General features: G+C 57.1%; 1 protein-coding gene across 3 annotated transcripts in view; it reads right to left on the bottom strand.

Moving 5' to 3' along the window:
• The window catches only part of MGRN1 (mahogunin ring finger 1), a 54,468-nt gene that overhangs the window by 7,664 nt on the left and 28,503 nt on the right, over window positions 1-18,301 (bottom strand). For 2 of the 3 annotated variants that reach the window (XM_032397680.1, XM_032397681.1), the window contains exons 6-13: window positions 12,608-12,674; window positions 11,833-11,882; window positions 9,608-9,655; window positions 8,887-8,955; window positions 7,071-7,230; window positions 5,365-5,474; window positions 3,087-3,152; window positions 1,228-1,454 (exon numbers count right to left, since the gene is read on the bottom strand). In XM_032397680.1, the coding sequence (XP_032253571.1) occupies window positions 1,228-1,454; window positions 3,087-3,152; window positions 5,365-5,474; window positions 7,071-7,230; window positions 8,887-8,955; window positions 9,608-9,655; window positions 11,833-11,882; window positions 12,608-12,674 (797 nt within the window). The remainder of the gene's footprint in view (window positions 1-1,227; window positions 1,455-3,086; window positions 3,153-5,364; window positions 5,475-7,070; window positions 7,231-8,886; window positions 8,956-9,607; window positions 9,656-11,832; window positions 11,883-12,607; window positions 12,675-18,301) is intronic. The other variant, XM_032397682.1, reaches the window with a different exon arrangement.

Raw genomic sequence — 18,301 nt, 5'->3', positions numbered from 1 at the left:
CGGTAAACCGCTGGAGTGGGGGGCGGGGGCAGCAGGGGAGACCCCCACGCTTCTTTCTAGATCTGGAGTGGCCCGGCCACGTGTGCAAGTCCCCAGGGCCGTGGCTGGTTTTACACAACTTCCAACTTTACTTAAGAAAACAACACAGGTGATGGAACCAGAGGGTATTATGCTGAGCGAAGTAAGTCAGCCAGAGAAAGACAATTATCGTCTGATCTCACTTCTGTGTGGAATTTAAGAAACAAAACAGAGGATCATAGGGGAAGGGAGGGAAAAATAAGATAAAATCAGAGAGGGAGACAAACCGTAAGAGACTCTTAATCACAGGGAACAAACCGAGGGCTGCTGGGGGGGGAGGGGGTGGGGGTGGAGTAACTGGGTGACAGGCATGAAGGAGGGCCCGTGATGCAACGAGCGCATCACGTGTTGTATGCAACTGACAAATCACTGAGCTCTACCTCTGAAACTGATAATACACTCTACATTAACTTGAATTTTAATTAAAAAATAAAATTAAAAAAAAACAGCACGTGTGAGAAGAGACTGTGTCTCGCATGTGTCCAGGGGAAGCATGACTGGACTCTCGGCTTGTTGGGCATAACAAGGGCGACGACATGCGCCTGGTTTCGTGGCGGCCCGGGTTTGGTGCCACGGCTGCTCACCCAGGATATGCCCATGTGACAGCCCCCAGAAAGTCCTGGGACCCTGAGACTCAAGGGGCTCCCACTGTGTCCTGTGTGGCCTGGGACAGGGAGGGACGCTGGGCACCTCTGGCCTCCACCAGTGCATCTTTCTGGCTGCTTTGCTCTCTCTCCTTTGCTGTAACCAACTTTAGCCCTAACCTAACCTGCTACTGGTTCTGTGAGTCACTCTGGTGGATCACCCAACAAAACGTTCTAACTTAAAGCCTCAAATACACCTGCTTTGCACTTTTTTAAAAATATTTATTTATTTAGAGTGAGAGCGTGCATTCAAGCAGGGGGATGGGCAGAGGGAGAGCGAGAGAGAATCTCAAAGCAGACTCCTCGATGAGCACGGAGCCCAATCCCAGGATCCCGAGATCGCGACCTGAGCCGAAGTCAGACGATGAACTAATTGAGCTACCCAGGCGGCCCCCTGTTTTGCACTTCTTTCATGATAACGCATGCTTCCCTGACCCCCGCCACAGAACAGGCGGCTGGGCTCCCACGTACCATCCCCCAAAGGGAATCCTGGCACCAGCCTCACCTGTCAGGGGATTTGCTCCTCGCCTTGCCCTTCTGGTGGCTGCTTTCCAGGATTCGATCGATCCCAGAGAGTGGACAGCTGGCCTGGGACAGGCCATCCGAGACGCCTGAGTAGGTGATCTCTTCATAAAGGGGGGCTGAAGGGATGGCCGGGGAGATGGCCCGAAGGCCGTTGAGCGCCTCAAGCAGGGAGATGGGCTCATAGCCAGGTGGGATGCTGTCAGAGCTCTGTGGGGACAAGAGCGGGTAAGGGACGGGCTGGCCACACTCCCTGCCCACTACCCTGGGCCACAAAGCCCGAGATGCTGGCCTTGTGCCCCAGGGATGTTCTACTCCCCAGAACCTGCCTTCTGGCCATCTCTTGTCCACTCCACCTTCCAGGGACCTAAACCCCCCTCCCTCAGAGGGGCGCCAAGAACGCCACAGCAGCACCAGACACCCCCCAGGGCTCCCTCGGCCATCAGCTGCAGCACGCAGCCTGGGATGCCCGAGTGGCCCGCTCTGTGCCCAGATGAAGGAAGACAGGGCAGCTAGAAAAGCCTCCCCACCCCCGGTCTCGGCCAGCCCCTACCTGGCTTTCTGTTCCTGCCTGGCAAGGGTGGAGAGTTAGGGGTCAGAGAGAGCAAGGAGGCTCAGGAGCAGGTGGAGAGCAAAGCCATGCCAAAGGCGGGAGAGGCCAGTGGAGCTGCGTATGTTCTAGACCAGGGAGGGCCTGGCCCCGCAGGGAACTCTGCCCCACACAGGCATCTGGCCCAACTCGAGATCCTCTGTGTGCCTGGAACAAGCGTCCACTGGAGGTGACGCGTGTTCCAGGTGGTTCTAACGGGCACCCCTGGTTCAGAACCAGTCTTCCCCCTTGCTGGGAGTGGAGCAAATCAACAGACTGAGTCTTGCTTTAGGGTTAGGGTGGGGAGACGCCCAGGTGCCGGGAGATGTTAGGCCCCCAGGCCGCTGTGCAGGTGGGACAGCCACCTGCCTCACTCTCACTATACAAGGCCAAGGGCAAATGCCCAGCAGTGTTCCCAGTGTGAAGCCCCCGCCCGCCTGACTGCTCTGCCGGGAGGAAGGGAGAGCTGCCTTTCTGGGCGACGATGGGACAGCCCTGGGGACCAGGGGAAGGCAGAAGGGCCAGGGTAGGGGTTCCCTGCCCTCAGCGAGCACCTCCTGAGTCCCCTGGGCCCCTGGACCCGTGACGCCCTGTATTTGCTCCCAACCTGCCTTCCACTTAAAGGCCAGTAATTACTGTGAACGTCCTTGCCCTCCAAACAGGAAAAACCTCTATCTCCGGGTTGGGCCTCCAGGAACTTCCACCTAAGTTCTGCCAAAGGGCCACAGGGGTCGGGAGAGGCTCCAGGCAGAGGTCCCCACCTGCTCCCCGAGATGCAGGGAAAATGCCAGAAAACCAAGTCCTTGGCCCAAAGAGCTACCATCCAAGGGGAAGAGAGCAGGGGATGCGGGACAAGCAGCAAGCGCGAGGAAGACGGTTTTTGCAAAAACTAGCAGCAAGGGAGCTCCACCTCCAACGTCATTCCACTGCCAGCAAGAAAAAAAAGGGAAACGAGGCCACTGGGGACCACGGGCAGAAGCAGAGCTGGCGAGAAGGGGCGGCCCGAGGCCGGTGCTGCTGCCGCTTGGCAGCGAGGAGCCGAGACACTGGCTTTTTGCCGACAGACCTTGAGCTTTGCTTGTTCCACAAAACTCCCTTCCTGGGCAGGGACGCCGGGACTGGGGAGAGTGGATTGGACAGATTAAATTAGCCAAACACGTTAGCCTGGGGTGAAAATGACTTCCCATACTTGTCATTGGTTGAATCATTAGGGTGCGGGGCAAAGATGTGGCCATAGGGCCAAACACACTTACTGTTTCCCTTTTAGGTTTCTTGCTGGCCAGTGAGGCGGGGTGCGCCTTTGATTTTTTAAAGGGACACTGTCAAGATAAAAATCATACGTTTTACAACTGCCACCCCCCAAACGGCACTGGAGCTGGCGGGCTGGGGGGGGGGGGGGCGGGTCTCTCAGGTTTGCTGGTCTCTAGGTGTGCTGTGAGCCTGTGCTTGGCAAATGTAACCTGCACGTGAAGTCCGGGGACCTGGCCAAGTACAGATTCTGCAGGGACCTAGGCCTGGACATCTACACAACTCCCAGGAGTTCTGCCGCTGGGAGAGCCCATCCCTGTCCCACTGCCCACCCACGGTCTGGGTCACCCCGAGAAGCAGGTCCTGGTCAGCACAAGTATGAGGTTGGCCAGGCGCTCCCCACAAGTGGGCTCAGCTGGGCACAGGAAGGGGACACTCCACCCCGTACCTCTGTGAGGCTCAGCACTGCCTCATAAACTTATCACCAATGTCCAACTCCTAGAGGAAGCTGAGGAGAAAAATCAACCGCAGATCACCCCCACTCCTCAATGACTGTAATGGTCTCATGGAAGAAAATTTGGGTTCTCTGTGGCACTATGTGGAAATTGCTCATACAGGGAATGTGGCAGAGAACAAGAGCCCATTTATTTGGCTATCTTTACCCTCCGGAGGGGAAGTCACAGGAGCATATAAAGCTTACAACCCAAACCCCAGTGTGCCCAGTAGTGTGAGCGGCATCTCAGCTCTCTCAGGGTAAGAGTGAAAGTCAGGCCAGACGCTCAGACTCCAGGGCAGGGCCTGGGAGGGGCACAGACAAGCAACAGGAAAATCCACCATCCATCCCCGAGCCCCCATCCCTCGGAACAGTGACTTCTCTCCCAGGAACAAATCACATCTCAGGGCTACTCCAATCTCTACTAAAACTGCATTGCTGGGGAAAATAGTCAGTGTTCCTAAGTCAAGCCCAACATTCAAGTCACCGGAGGGCTGTTTCGGAAGTAGTAAGCCCTGATGCCGACAGGGGTCCAGCAGGCAAAACACCCAGTCTGGCTGGCCCAGGAAGAATGGGGGTGATGGGGACCCCACCTCCAAGGCAGCCTTGTGTCTGCTCCAACTGCAAGACCACAGCTTCAAATTTTGAAAGAGAAGCCAGAAATCTGAGTCTTAAGGAAAATGTCCAGACTTTTAAACACTGGTCCAATATTCAGAATCACAGTAGAGGCCAAACACATGACACCCACTGGCCCAGCGCAGAAGCCCATCTTGTGGGTGCGCGAACCACAGGGTTTGGGTCCTTTTCCTCTAAGAATCACTGAGTCCCAACAACGGATCCACTGGCTGACAACCGCTGTGGCCGGCTGGGGCCTAGGAGCTCAAGACCTGGGCCTACCCCTGCCCATCCCGCCCGCCCATGCCAGCCTCCCCTTCCTGCCCCATCCCTGTCTCGTCTTATCTCTCTGCCAATGTCTCAGTACCTGCTTTTCTACTCTCATCCCCGTCTGTGTCTCTCTCCACGTCTCTGTGACTTTGTGTCTCTGCCCATCTCTCTCCATGTCTTTCTCTGTCTCCGCCTATCTTTCTGGGTCTCTTCGTCTCTCTCCGTCTATCTCTTCAGCCAGAGAGCCATCTGTCTCCCCGAAGCCTGAGCCCATCTTCCCTCATCTGCCTGCAAGCTCTACCTCCCGGTTTCCCAGGAAGCTAGCGAGGTGGATGGCTGCCAAGGTGCCCTCCTGTGTCCAGGCTGGGCACCACCTCCAGGTGAGCAGAGAACGTGGGGGGGGGGGGGGGGGCCATGTGGCAGCTGCCCACTGGGCGAGACCTCACCTCCTAGGACCCATGCAGTGGCCCTGGCTGTCAGGCTGGTAGAATGACGGTGACGGTGACGGACACTCACACTCAAGGCAGGGTTGCGTGCCGTCAGATGGCCCTTGCTCTCGGCGAAAACAACAACACTCTCGGGACTCGGGGCTCACTGGGCCCAGCCTGGGTCACCCCTTCCACTTCACCACCACCTGTGGGGACCAGCGCTGGCCCACCAGGCAGAGGAGGCCCAGGGAGCCGGCAGGCAGAGAGAGGGAGACAGTCTGGCCCTGCCCTTCCTTCTGGCCACCGACCAGGGCCTCACGACACGGCCCCACTGGGAACCTGAAGCCATCCTACCACGAAGGTAAGCCCTGAGGGCATGTGGACACCTGATGGGCTCTGCAAGTGGGCAGGGGCTTCCTCCAGACCCCCTCCTCTCTCTGCCCCACACCCCCCAACACAGAAGAAAAAGGCACTTACTGAATGCTCGTCGTGGTCCATGTTCTGGGCCAGAACAGGGCTGAAGGAAACAGGGGACAGGGCTCCCGGCTTCTTCCTCACCGCCCGGATCTGCAGAAGGGCCCGGAAGGCTGTGGCAGAGGGAAGGGCTCACATCAGGCAAGGAGCAGCCAGTTCCAGCACCACTGAGGCCCTCCGGGCTCCAGGGACACCGGCCACCCACCCACCCCACCGAGGTCCTAGAACAAGCCATGTTTCCAAATCAGAGGCAAAACAGAGTCACAACAGAGCAGCCCGGAAGAGAGACAGAGGAGGCCAGCAGTGCACGACCCTGGTTCAGGCAGAGCTTCTGGGGCAACAAGCAGGGCGCCACCAGCCTCCCACAGGCCGAACCCTGGACTATACACGCAACAGTGCGTCTGTGTCACACCTGGCGACCCGCTAAAAGCTCAAGGTGTGCCCTGGACACTGGCCAGTCTCCTCCTGAGGTCATACCAAGGGCAGGCAGACGTACGTGTGTGAACGCCCCTGACGGCACAATCTCTACACTGGAAAAGCAGCAGCAGCAAGAACTGGGACAATAAATCAGGACGCAGGCTACTGGTCGTCCTGGACTGTCAGTTCCCCTAACAGGAGTGTAACGGTGATGAGAAGTGCAGCTTGCGCACACGGTACACGGCTGCACACCGTACCAGCACCTGCCAGGGCGCCCATGTCCCCAGCGCTGACGGCAGCTGCCCCAGGCTGCAGGCCTCAGAGACAAGGGCCCCGGGGCCTCCGCACCAGGCTGTGGCCGAGAATGCCCAGGACACAGGGCCCGTGGGGGAGGCTGGCCTTCGGCCCCCGCTCCCCTGCTCCCAGCCTGTTCCTCCCACGGGAGAGGCTACTGGCCCTGCCGCCTGACCCTCCAGGGCCAGCACGCCGGCCCCCTGCAGCCTCCCCCACCAACCCCTGAAGTCTCATCAGGGCTGGACTCTGGACCCCCAGACTCCACAGCCTCATCCTCTACCTCCACACGCTCGGCCTGCCCTGTGGCCTCTGCACACACCCGTCTACCCCAGGGGGACAACAGGTGTAGACCCACCCCTGTGCCTTACTAGGCTGTGAGCCCCAAGACAGTGAGAAGACAGGCATGGCAGCTGGGGCCGCAGGGCTGCGTGCTGCCTCAGGGGCGCGGGGTGACGCACGAGTACTCCCAGGAGGCCCCAAGGAGGCCAACCAGCACACTGAGGTGTGAAAGGGCAGGAAGGCTTTCTCCAAAAAGCCGTCCTCGCTCCTCACCCACACCCTGGGCTCCCTTGCTGCCGGGACCCACCCGCCAGCTTGACGCTCATTTTGATCCAGTGGGATTTTCTGCCCTGAGAATGTTTAGATTCCTCCACTGGAGGACAAACACTTGATTCAGAATTAGCTTTGAGAAAACGTCTGCAGTGCTCCAGGAAGCCCATCCCTCCTCAGTCAGCTTTCCACCTCACCAGGTCTGGTCTTTAAATCCAAACGTTTTCCACTTAACGACCGGAGTCACTGGCCAACGTCTATCTGTCCGGTTCCAATGTCACTGCAGGCACCCGCCCTGGCACGGCCTTCCAGCCGCTAACTCCCGAAGTCTAATTTTCGGAGGATGAGAGCCACGCCATGTGCCAGCGTGGTCGCCGTGGGTCCCAAGCACCTGTGCCCAAGGTGGGCGGCCGCCAGCCCCCCGGGCCCCCCCGGGCCCCCCCACTCACGCAGCCGACAGATGGGGCAGTTGCTGGCCTGGTAGCGCAGCGTGTCCGCACACGAGTTACACAAGCACAGGTGCCTGCAGGGCAGGATCAGCGTGTCCCGCAGGTCCGACAGGCACACCACACACTCGCTGCTGTTGTCGCTGTTCTCCTCGTCCGACGGCTGTGGGGACACCGAGGCACAAGCGTCGGCGGGCTCCCAAGGGCCGCAGGCAGGGGCCAGGACGGGGGGCGGAGCAGGGAGCTGTTCCTGTCCCCGGCCGCCCCACCGGCTGTCCCCCACTTCCCCAGAGGGAAGCCCAAGAGGGCGGAAGAAGGTCACCGTGGAGCAGGACTCCTCGGGAGATGCGGCCCAGAACTGACCCAGCCCGCGCCAGCCCCAAGACAGAGAAGAGAATCTATGCCCCACCCCCAACACACTCTCCAAACCAAGAAACTCGGGTCTCGTTCTACACCTCAGAACCACAGAGAAAACGTGGAAACGACCCAACAGTACGGAGCATATCTTGCAGAGGACGCCCACTTACAGGGCTGAAACTGAAAAAAAAACAGACAAGTCTAACTTGTCTAATCAAAACTAGTGTCTGGATCAAGAATCCGCGAACGACGGCCCCACCACCTGTTTCTGTAAATCAGGTCTGACGGGAGCCCAGCCTTGCCCCCTCGTTTCGGAACAGCTATGCTGCTTGTGCGTTATCTGTGAAATCAGGGCACGGAACAGATCGGACAGACGGCCAGTCGAGGCGAAGACACGCACTCCCAGGCTGTTTAGGGGCAGCCGGCCCACTTGTGGTGTTCACGCAGGAAGCACACTGGGGCGCTCCTTCGAGAATAAGGGCCTGACCAAATTGCCCTGACTTCGGCTTTCAGCCGGTCTCAGCTGTCACAGAAGCTCGCATGTAGGACTTCCAGAAACTTCCAGAAACGTTTAAAAAGAGATGGCAGTTTCCCTCGTGCCTTTCACAAACGATGACAAAGGTACAGGCTGAGTCTCTGCCACCCTTCCCTGGCCGGGCCAGACCACAGCTCCGTCAACCACATGCTCTGGCTATAGGCGCACAGGGGCTTGCGACTGGGGGGCGGGCCAGCTGGTGAGGGCAGCGCGGGCTCCCCCTGAGGGGGTGCGAAGGGGCCCCACACACCAGGCTGTCCCTGCCCACCTGATGGCTGGCAACCCAATGACATTAACAAGTCAGGGAATTTGCTGGAAAAAGAACAAAATGCCCACAAATTCTGTTAACTCTTCTATTTATTCATTCATTACTGTTATTATTTTTAAGTCATCTCTACACCCAACGTGGGGCTCGAACCTACAACCCCGAGATCAAGAGCCGCACGCTCACCGACCCAGCTAGCCAGGTGCCCCTCCCTATTAACTCCTTTAAAAAATTAAGGAAAAATGGGCACCCGGGTGACTCAGTCAGTTGGGCATCTGCCTTCAGCTCAGGTGATGATCCCAGAATCCTGGGATCGAGTCCCACCTCAGGCTACCTGCTCACTGGGGAGCCTGCTTCTCCCTCTGCCCTTCCCCCCCTGCTCATGATCATGCTCTCTCTCTCTCAAATAAAAAAAATCTTTAAAAAAATAAATAAAAATAAAATAAAATAAAAAATTAAGGGAAAATGGAGTCTGGGGTCGCAGGGCCTCCCAAGGAAGGCACACACAGGGACTAACTCATCTACCACCAGCCCACGGGGCCCTGGCCAGGGCTGGGGGACCCAGGCAAGCCCCTCCAGGAGCCTGTTTCCGTGTAGGTGGAAGGGAAGCTGGGGAGCGAGCTCCTCCTGCATTCCCAGCAGATATCACCACAAGCACATACCTTTGTCTCCTGGTTGTTCTTGTTCTCGATGCCGTAGATCTCCTGCAGCAGGTAGCTGACCCGGTCCACCTGGAGAAGAGAGAGGAATCTGGGCACTTGCCAGCCCCCACTTAAGGGCTCCACTGCACCCACATGGCCCAACGCCACTTTCCAGGGGCCAGGCTCGGGTCCCAGAGCAGGTGTGGTTTGAAATTCTGTCCACCTGCCCCTCAGGGAGTGGGCCCAGTGCCAGGAGAAGGGCGGAGAACCTGCTACCTGCCCAGCCCACCCAGGAGCCCGGGCAGTGGGGGGGGGGGGGGGGGAGTCCGGTGGTTCTGCCCACCAGGGGGCATGGAGCCAACCTCTATACGGGCCAGGCAACCATACCCCATGCCCACCTTGCCATCCCCCTCCCCAGAGAAAAACCACTTTGGACCCACCCGTCACTTCCGCACAAGAGTGACCAGAGTCAGACCTCACGCTGACCATGTTCAGAAGTGGTCTGAGTCGCTGCATTTCCCACACAGCCCTACGGACGCAAACACTCCGTATCAAGCCAGACAAGACTTGGGGCTACGAGTCAATACTGGGACACGGTGGGCACACGCATGCACCCGAGGAGGCAGAGCCGGATTTCCCAGAGCCCAGACGATGACTCTGCAGAGTGAGACTGTGTGTGTGTGTGTGTGTGTGTGGCTTTTAAATCAAAAAGGGGCCACAATATTTCTTCTACCAGACTTACAATTTGCTTCTGCTTTAAAGGTTTCACAGAGAAGCTGCCGTCAACATGCTACAGGGAAGAAAGACAAAGATGAACTCAGTCAAGCTGGTATCACTTAGCACTCCCGCCGGCAAGCTGAAGGCCCTTCCTCGGCCGTTCCACATCCATGGCTGAAGGACGGAGCCCGGCCAGGTCTCTCCAAATGTGGCCCTCTGACTGGGCCTCCAAACTACCTGGAGGTCTGCCTCCTGGGTCCACCCAACTCTCTGGGTAGTGCCCAAGCACACTCAGGCTTACAACCATCGGGCAAGTTCTGACAACAGAGCAGAGCCCCCAACAGCAAGCAGCAGCACCTGGATGGCAAGAACTCACACAGCCCACTTCTGACCCCAAAAGGGCTTGGTTTTGTTGAGAAGACAAACATACACACGCATGTGTATACGGGAAAGCCCAAAATCCTAAAAACTCTAACAACTAAAGAGGGTAAATGTGTCTGGTGGCATCTGGGGAGACACACCACCCAGAGTTCGAGGTTAATGAAGGTATGAGATCTGAGATCTCATGACAACACCAGTTACCCCTCGGAATCAACTGATTCCAGCGCTCAGCATTTTCAGTATGATGGATTCCAAATGTAAAGCAGTTTCTTACTGGGCTCTAAACCGGAAGCGCAGGTGGAGTTTGCCGTCAACGGCCCACCCACCTCACCAGAGAAGCACACAGCAGTTACCATCTCTTCCGACAAGGCCGGGCTTGGGGAGTGCAGCCGGTGAGGGAGAGGTCCGCCTTCTGCCCTGGGTGCTCCGTGCCACCACAGCCCCAGGGTCCAGGGGGAACACAGGACAAATAGGCCACAGGGTCTTTGGGCCCAGCTGTCCTAACTCCCCGGGGAGTCTGGAAAGACCCAGATCACAGGGAGGAGCTGGGCGCTGCCCTCAACGCTCTCAAGGCTGCAGACACACACTGGGCTGAGGAAGCATTAGCAGGTTGCCCATGTGTGGTGCAAAGCCCAGAAAAGCAGCCCGAGCCTGGTTTCCTCATGGGGGGCGTCCCTGATCCTTGTCCACCCAGGCCACAGGCTGATGCCGGAAACACTTTACAACTGCAGAGTGCAGGCCAGTGTCAAAGAGCCCCGGGGGGAAGGGGCCGTCAGACATGACATTCTCCAACAGGGGACACACCCCACTACCTCCAGCAAGGGTCTCCGTGAGCAGGGATTTCTGCCCTGCTGCATTAACACACACACACACAACTGCCTGGCCCCCATGAACAGCAGTGATTGGTAACTGGGACTGTCCCTAGACCCCATGACATCCTAACGCAGAGACGATGGTGAGGCTGACCATTCTCTCCCCACTGCACCCTACGTAACGTGGCCACAAAACATGAACAGCTGGGGAGACTGGGGACTGGGGTCTGCATGGAAGAAACAGGCAAACATCTAAGTTCAAATATGCATCAGGCCAAAGGTAATATTAAGTGAATCCTTGCATGTAAATGGCCTCTGTATGAGAGGCACCCGCAACCCAGGGACTCCAGGAGGGCCTGGATGTTTTCTTTTTGTACCACAGAGGGTCTGGGGCCACGCTAGACAGGTGGCAGACCCTCAGCAACCCCACCAGCATTCACTGAGCATCTACTGCATGCCAAGGACACAAATAACAAGGGACCCAGTTCTGTCCTCAAGGACATCAGAGGGTAAGTACCACAAATGTCTGTCCCGGAAGTCTGAAAGGGCCCAGTGGGGAGTGAGGTCAATGCAGGCCTGCGGGACCGGGTGACACAGCCACCTGGAGGCAGGGCAGAGCATGCATGTGAGAACCAGGCCAGGCTGAGAGGCTCCAATGGGCCTGGTGGGAAAGGCAGGGGTCCTGAGAGGTGACAACCTGAATGATCCGTCCACATCCCAGAGAAAAGCTGGTCTGTGATGAGAGCCCTCCACGTGGGTGTCCGGGCCCCTGTGCTGGTAGGTTATAGGGAGTTCCAAATGGCTGGCCTCCCTAGAACACGGCCCCTCACCACACACTAGATGCCCTTTGAAAACCCTTCCAAAGGTGGTGCTGTCTTGAGGCCCGGCCTCCTGGAGCCCAGAGTAATTGGAGTGCCTCCCACCTGCCCCAACCCTCTGGCACTAGGCCCATCTGGCCAAGCCCTGACCCCAAGTTCAGACTTCTAGTCTCAAAACACCTGCGCTCCCTGGTCACAGGCATAGGCAGGGCTCCCTGGTCACGGGCAAAGGCACTTACCTTTTCAAAGGCGGCCAAGAGCACGTGGGCGTGGCCGGTCACTTCCACAACTGCCCGGGAGAGAGAGGAGGGAGCGGTCAGAGCCGGCCTCAACCCCTCCTCTGCCCCCTTCCCTGAACCTCTCCTTCTGAGCTGGAGCTTCCCTATGCTCTCAGCTGGAGAGCCCAAGCCCACAGGAGGAGCGTCCTCATCTTGCCTTCCTCTGCCTACGGGGCCCGCTGCTCCCACTGGCCATACCTCCCCAAAGCGCCTCCACGTGCCGCCTCCTGGCTCTGCACAGAGGAACATTCCGACAGGGCTGAGAAGCCAGGACTCAGCCGGGGCGGGGCGGGGGGGGGGGGGGCCCATGCTCTAGGCTGGGGGACCGCAGCCCACAGTAGTGGCACGGGAGAGACCCAACAAGACCAGCAGAGGGAGAATGGGCCGGTCAGCCAATCAGCGTGGCCTGACGCGCTGACAGCCCCCAGCACGGGGCCCGCCCTGCTCTGCGCCTTCTCTGCTGTCTCCCGGCATCCCGCTGAGCGTGGACCACCACAAGCCGAGGCCTGGCTAGCTGCTGTCACCGCGGTGGTGAGTCGGTGGGAAGGAGCTGAGTTGGGAGAAGGAGCTCAAGAGAGGGCCCCGCAGCCCAGCTCGGGGCTTAAACCCCCTGGCCGTAAATGTGCTGAGTGGGCTGAGCTGTCTTTCACCACTTCTGGAATAAACTCCTCCCTGCTGACTGAGGTGAGAAGGGCCCACAGCCCGAAAGGGAGACGGACGAGGAAAGGCCACTCACCGTCTCCTTCATCCACCACAGCCTGGATGACCACTGGAAACATGCCCCGGTCCAGGTCAAAGTTCAACTGAGGAGAAAAGGAGGCGAGAACAGTCAGACTGAGCTGGAGGGAGGAGGCGCGGTGAGCAGGATGGTGCCGCGGTGGAGCTCACAAAGTCAGACAAAATGGCGAGGGAAGACAAGACAGCTGGCTGCACCTCTTTTTCCCTTTTGGCAAAATCGATAAAAATGATTAAAATGGCAAATCTGCGTAACTCAGTAGCACTAAGTGCATCTGTAAGGCCACGTTAACCACCACCACCATCCATTTCCAGAGCACGCTCATCGTCCCAACGGGAACCCTGTCCCCATGACCACACACCCTCCCCACCGGGTAAGCCCCACGCCACTTGACGTCCACGGATTTGCCTGGTCTGCACATTTCACGGAAGTCGGACCTCACAGCACGTATCTTTCCCGTCTGGCTTGTTCACTGAGCACCACGTTTTCGAGGTTCGCCGCACACATCAGTGCTTCCTCCCTGGGCTGAGTACTGCTCTGCTGCACAGCCAGATCCTGCTCACCCATTCGCCTGCTAAGGGACACCGGGGCTGTCCCCCTTCAGGCAGCTACGCACACCAATGGACGGCATCTGTCTGAGCCCCGGGAGACCCGGTGTTCAGCTTCGTAAAGAAAGTGCCTGGCCTGCCCCCCCAAGGGCAGAAGGAAAGTGGCCACAATGTGGCCACAAAGCGGGCTGCGTGGCTCCCGGCTGCTCCCTGGCCAAAGGCCACTCTCCTCCCCACACACATCTACCTGGGCATGGTCTCCACATCTGCTCAGCAGCAGGGGCCACAGGCCAGGATCCACAGCACAGACGCGACCAGCTGAGGACACCCCAGGCAGGGCTGCAAAGGGAGGCCCAGAAGGTGCCTGTGGGTCCCAGACTGCCAGTGGGAGGTGGGACTGGGAGGGACCAGGTACTGGGATCAAGACTGGCTCCACCACCTGAGCCTCAGTTTCCCCGTCTGTAAAACAGGGATAAAAGCTGTGCCTGGTGCGCGTGGTGGCTGAGAAAACACGCAGTGAGCACCAGCCATGCAGAGCTTGGCATGTTCAGGCAGCAGGAGCTAAGGGGGACGGTGGCCCAGAAGGGCCTCACGGAGAGACACAGGGCATGGACTCCCAGGCATGCAGGACTCTAGGAACCCATGTGCACACTAGCTCCATGTGGGGAGGTGGAGGGTGTGTTCAGGCCCCCCAGGACCCAGCCAGGCCTCATGCTCGCTGTAGCCTCAGGGTAAAGGGCTGTACCATGGAAATCCAGACTTTGAAGAGGGAAGGGCCCCTCTCTGCAACGCCTGCCTTGCTCTGGGATGACTCATGGGGGGTGGCAGAGGTGATCACCTGAGACAGGAGATACAAGTCATCCACAGCTATGCAGGGGACAGGGGCCCCTCTGCAAGCCTGTTTCTGCCCTCCCCACCCTGAGTCAGGGCACAGGGGGCCATCCTGCCGTGACCATCCTGCAGTTACCCTGGTGACGTGGACACTGGGTGACGTGCAGGCACTGCCCTTCCAAGGGCTGTAATCAAGCCCAGGAAGGGGAGGGTTCAAGTAAGAGCCCGATGGGGAGCAGAGCTTTGTGCACACAGCCTACTTGTCCCTGCACGTCCGGTCAGTTTCTGGAATAGAATCCCTGGTGCTGCTGGGGGGCAGGGGGCGGTTAACAACAAGCTCAGGGCTCTGAGAAGCCACGAGTGACTGGCATTTTCTTTCTCCCTTGCACACTGAGTGCAGTCTCAGCACCAGTCGTGTTTCGCTGGTCCTGGTCTGAGCGGTGGCTCCACCAGCAGTGACCCGAGCCCTGCTCTCCGGTCTCACGGGCACACGGGGCGCACAATGGACAGACCCTGGTCCTCCTTTCTTAAGTCATACTGAGACGTGTTTCGCCGCTCAACCAAACTGTCCTGACACAGACACTGTCCGAAGGCTCTGTGGCGGCAGGCCTGCTAGCGCCTCTGCTAACATTCACCCGGCGACCACAGCCACGGAGCCCAGGGCAGCGGCCGACGCTCGGTATTCCTTAAACGGACTCGGCAAGGCCTGAGAGAAGACCCGCCCTGGTCGGCCCAGGCTGAGGCCAGGGGAGCGCGACGGAAATGAAGGGACACGGGACCCCAGCTCTCCCTGGCACCAGGGCCCGGCACCGCGCCGCCCTCGAACGCCCAGCCATGACAAGCCTCCACATAGGGAGCTGCCACCCCCCACCTGCCAGCCAGTTACGTGGCCTGTGCCTCCGAGGCTGGCGCCACAGCCACATCACACCGGGGCACCAGGGGCTGCAGGGCTCAGGGGGTGAGGACCATCTCCCCTAAAACGCCCCGCACCCGACTCACTCCCTGGAGCTAAGTACACTGGGGGAGGACAGTGAGTTGCGCCCACCCCACAGTCTGAGGGGAACATTTATTTTTAATGCAGGAAGAGAGGCTTTTCTTCGGGGAGAGCAGCTGCCCAGGTCGGGAGGAAGAACTGGTACTGGCCGGAGCCACACTGGGCTGTCCAGCCCAGGCCCCACTCTTCCCCGACGCAAGCACGGGTGGGAGCCTCGCCCATGGCACCTCGGGCTCTCCTGCCCCAGAGGGGCATCCAGAGAAGGGTCTCTGCAAGCCCTAGGCCAGACGGACACCGAGAAATAGAGAAAAGGCAAAGGACAGAAGAGGAGGGGGACGTGGCTCTCACGAAAATAAATGGAAGCCATGAGGGGTTTGGTAGGGAAACCCAGCAAAGAAGCCACTCCAGCCACCAGGCCATCTCCAAGATGTCCACAATATGATTCAGTAAATAAAGTTACGCATGTGTGGGAACGGGGGGATGTGGGAGATCTCCATGCCTTCCTCTTAATTGTGCTGCGAACCTGAAACTACTATAAAAATGTCTTGGGACCCCTGGGTGGCTCAGTCAGTTAAGTGTCTGCCTTCGGCTCAGGTCATGAGCCCAGGGTCCTAGGATCGAGCTCGGCAGGGAGTCTCCTTCTCCCTCTCTCTGCCGCTCCCTCTGCTTGTGCATGCGCTCTCTTTCTCTCTCTCTGACAAATAAATAAACAACCTCTTTTAAAAAAAAGTCTAGAAAAAATAAAATTAAAGGGGGACTGGGTGGCTTAGTCGGTTGAGCGGCTAACTCATGATTTCGGTTCAGGTCGTTATCTCAGGGTCCTGAGGTCCAGCCCTGTGCTGGGCCCTGCGCTCAGCAGGGAGTCTGCTTCTCTCCCTCTCCCTCTCCCTCTGCTCCTCCCCCTGCCCCCTTTCACTAAAATAAATTGTTTTAGGGGTGCCTGGGTGGCTCAGTCGTTAAGCATCTGCCTTCGGCTCAGGTCATGATCCCAGGGTCCTGAGATCGAGCCCCGCATAGGGCTCCCTGCTCCGTGGGGAAGTCTGCTTCTCCCTCTGCCACTCCCCCTGCTTGTGTTCCCTCTCTCACTGTGTCTCTCTCTGTCAAATAAATAAAATCTTTAAAAAAATAAAACAGATAAATTGTTTTAAAAAATAAATTTTTTTTTTAAAGATTTTATTTATTTGAGAGCGAGCGAGCATGAACAGTGGGTAGGGACAGAGGCCAGAGGGAGAAGCAGACTTCCCGAGGAGCAGAGAGCCCGACGATCCTGGGATCATGACCTGAGCTGAAGGCAGACGCTTAACGACTGAGCCACCTAGGTGCCCCAAAAATAAATTAAATTAAAAAGCAAATCATAGCCAAGAGAAATGAATACATCCACACAAAAATTTGTACAGCATTGTCCATTAATAACCCAAAGCTGGAGACAACCTGAATGCCCACCCACTGATGGACAGATGAACAAAACGTGGTCCAACCACACAGGGAGTGTTATGAACCACAGGAAGGAACACGGTACTGACCCCTGCTACAACATGGATGAAGACACGGTGTTCAGTGACAGAAACCAGTCACAAAAAAAGGTCACATACTCTATGATTCTGTTTATGTGAAACGTCCACAACAGGCAAATCCAAAATGACAGAAAGTAGACGAGCGGCTGCCCGGGGCTGAGGGACTGGTGGCGGGCACAGCGTTTCCTCTGGGGCTGATAAAATCGGATGGTGGTGATGGCTGCACAACTCTGAATACAGACCTTCTGCAACTTAGGACAGGGTTACGGCTTGAGAAGCCCCTCATAAGTTGAAATGATCAGAAGTCGAAAATGCACTAACGCACCCTGCAGAACTTAAACGTGCTCGGAACACTGACATCAGCCTACAGTTGGGCAAAATCGCCTCCCACAGAGTCCATTTCATAATGAAGTGCTGAGCAGTATCTCATGTAATATAGTGAATACCGTACTGAAAGAGAAAAACGGGATGGCGGTCAGTCTGTCGGTCGTTCACCCTCGTGAGCGCGTGGCTGACGGGAGCTCCGGCTCCTGCCCCCGCATCCCCAGGGAGGACCGCGCTACAGATCGCTAGCCCAGCGGAAGATGCAAATTCAAAATTCGAAGTAGTTTCTACTGAATGTGTTATTACTTTAGTGCCATTGTGAAGTTGAAAAATCAAAGTCAGGGCGCCTGGGTGGCTCAGTTGGTTAAGCGACTGCCTTCGGCTCAGGTCATGATCCTGGAGTCCCGGGATCGAGTCCCGCATCGGGCTCCCTGCTTGGCAGGGAGTCTGCTTCTCCCTCTGACCCTCCCCCCTCTCATGTTCTCTCTCTATCTCATTCTCTCTCTCAAATAAATAAATAAAATCTTTAAAAAAAAAAAAAAAAATCAAAGTCAAACCATCTTAAGTCAAAGGACCATCATCTATCTGGTAAATCTCACTGACTGTACACTTTAAAAGGGCAAATTATACGGTATGTGAATTAGATCTCAATAAAATGTTTTTATTTTTATTTTATTTATTTTTTTAAATATTTTATTTATTTGACAGAGAGAGACACAGCGAGAGAGGGAACACAAGCAGGGGGAGTGGGAGAGGGAGAAGCAGGCTCCCCGCTGAGCAGGGAGCCCGATGCGGGGCTCGATCCCAGGACCCTGGGATCATGACCTAAGCAGAAGGCAGACGCCTAACGACTGAGCCACCCAGGCGCCCCAATAAAATGTTTTTAAAAACAAACTACAGAATAATATGTATATGGCATGACCGCATCTTTACAACAAACAAATGCACATGGGAAAAAATCTGGAATATACACGCCGAATGGTCAGAAGCGGTTGCCTCTGGAGAAGGAGCTTCAACTGGGGAGCATTTTGTCTTACAAATTCTGTATAACTTGCACATTTTACAACAAGCATACATTACCGTTGTAATCTTTAAATAGGCAAGTCCGGGGAAAATGGCTAAAGAAGGGAGGCTGGCATGATGCTGGCGGCCAAGGGGACACCTGCCTGTGTCACAAGACATCCCTGGTTGTCACAGCTGCAGTGGGGGTGCTCCTGACTGACACCTGGCGGCCAGAGGCCAGGGATGCTGCTTGAAATCCCACAGTGCACAGGACGGCCCTCACTTCAGAGAATGACCCGGGTCCCAAGGGTCAACAGCACTGAGGCTGAGAAGCCCTGATTGAGGACAAGTCTGGGTTTGGGACCTGAGTATCTGTCAGGCCTTGAACACCTGCCAACATCTGCTTCAGCACCTCCGGCAGGCAGCGACACAGGGAGAGGACGTAATAACTTCCGGGACCTTCTATCTATGGCAAGGCTTA

This window comes from Phoca vitulina, unplaced genomic scaffold (assembly GCF_004348235.1).
Source record: "Phoca vitulina isolate PV1807 unplaced genomic scaffold, GSC_HSeal_1.0 scaffold102, whole genome shotgun sequence".
NCBI classification, from domain to species: Eukaryota; Metazoa; Chordata; class Mammalia; order Carnivora; family Phocidae; genus Phoca; species Phoca vitulina.
This window is presented reverse-complemented; position numbering and strand designations above follow the sequence as displayed.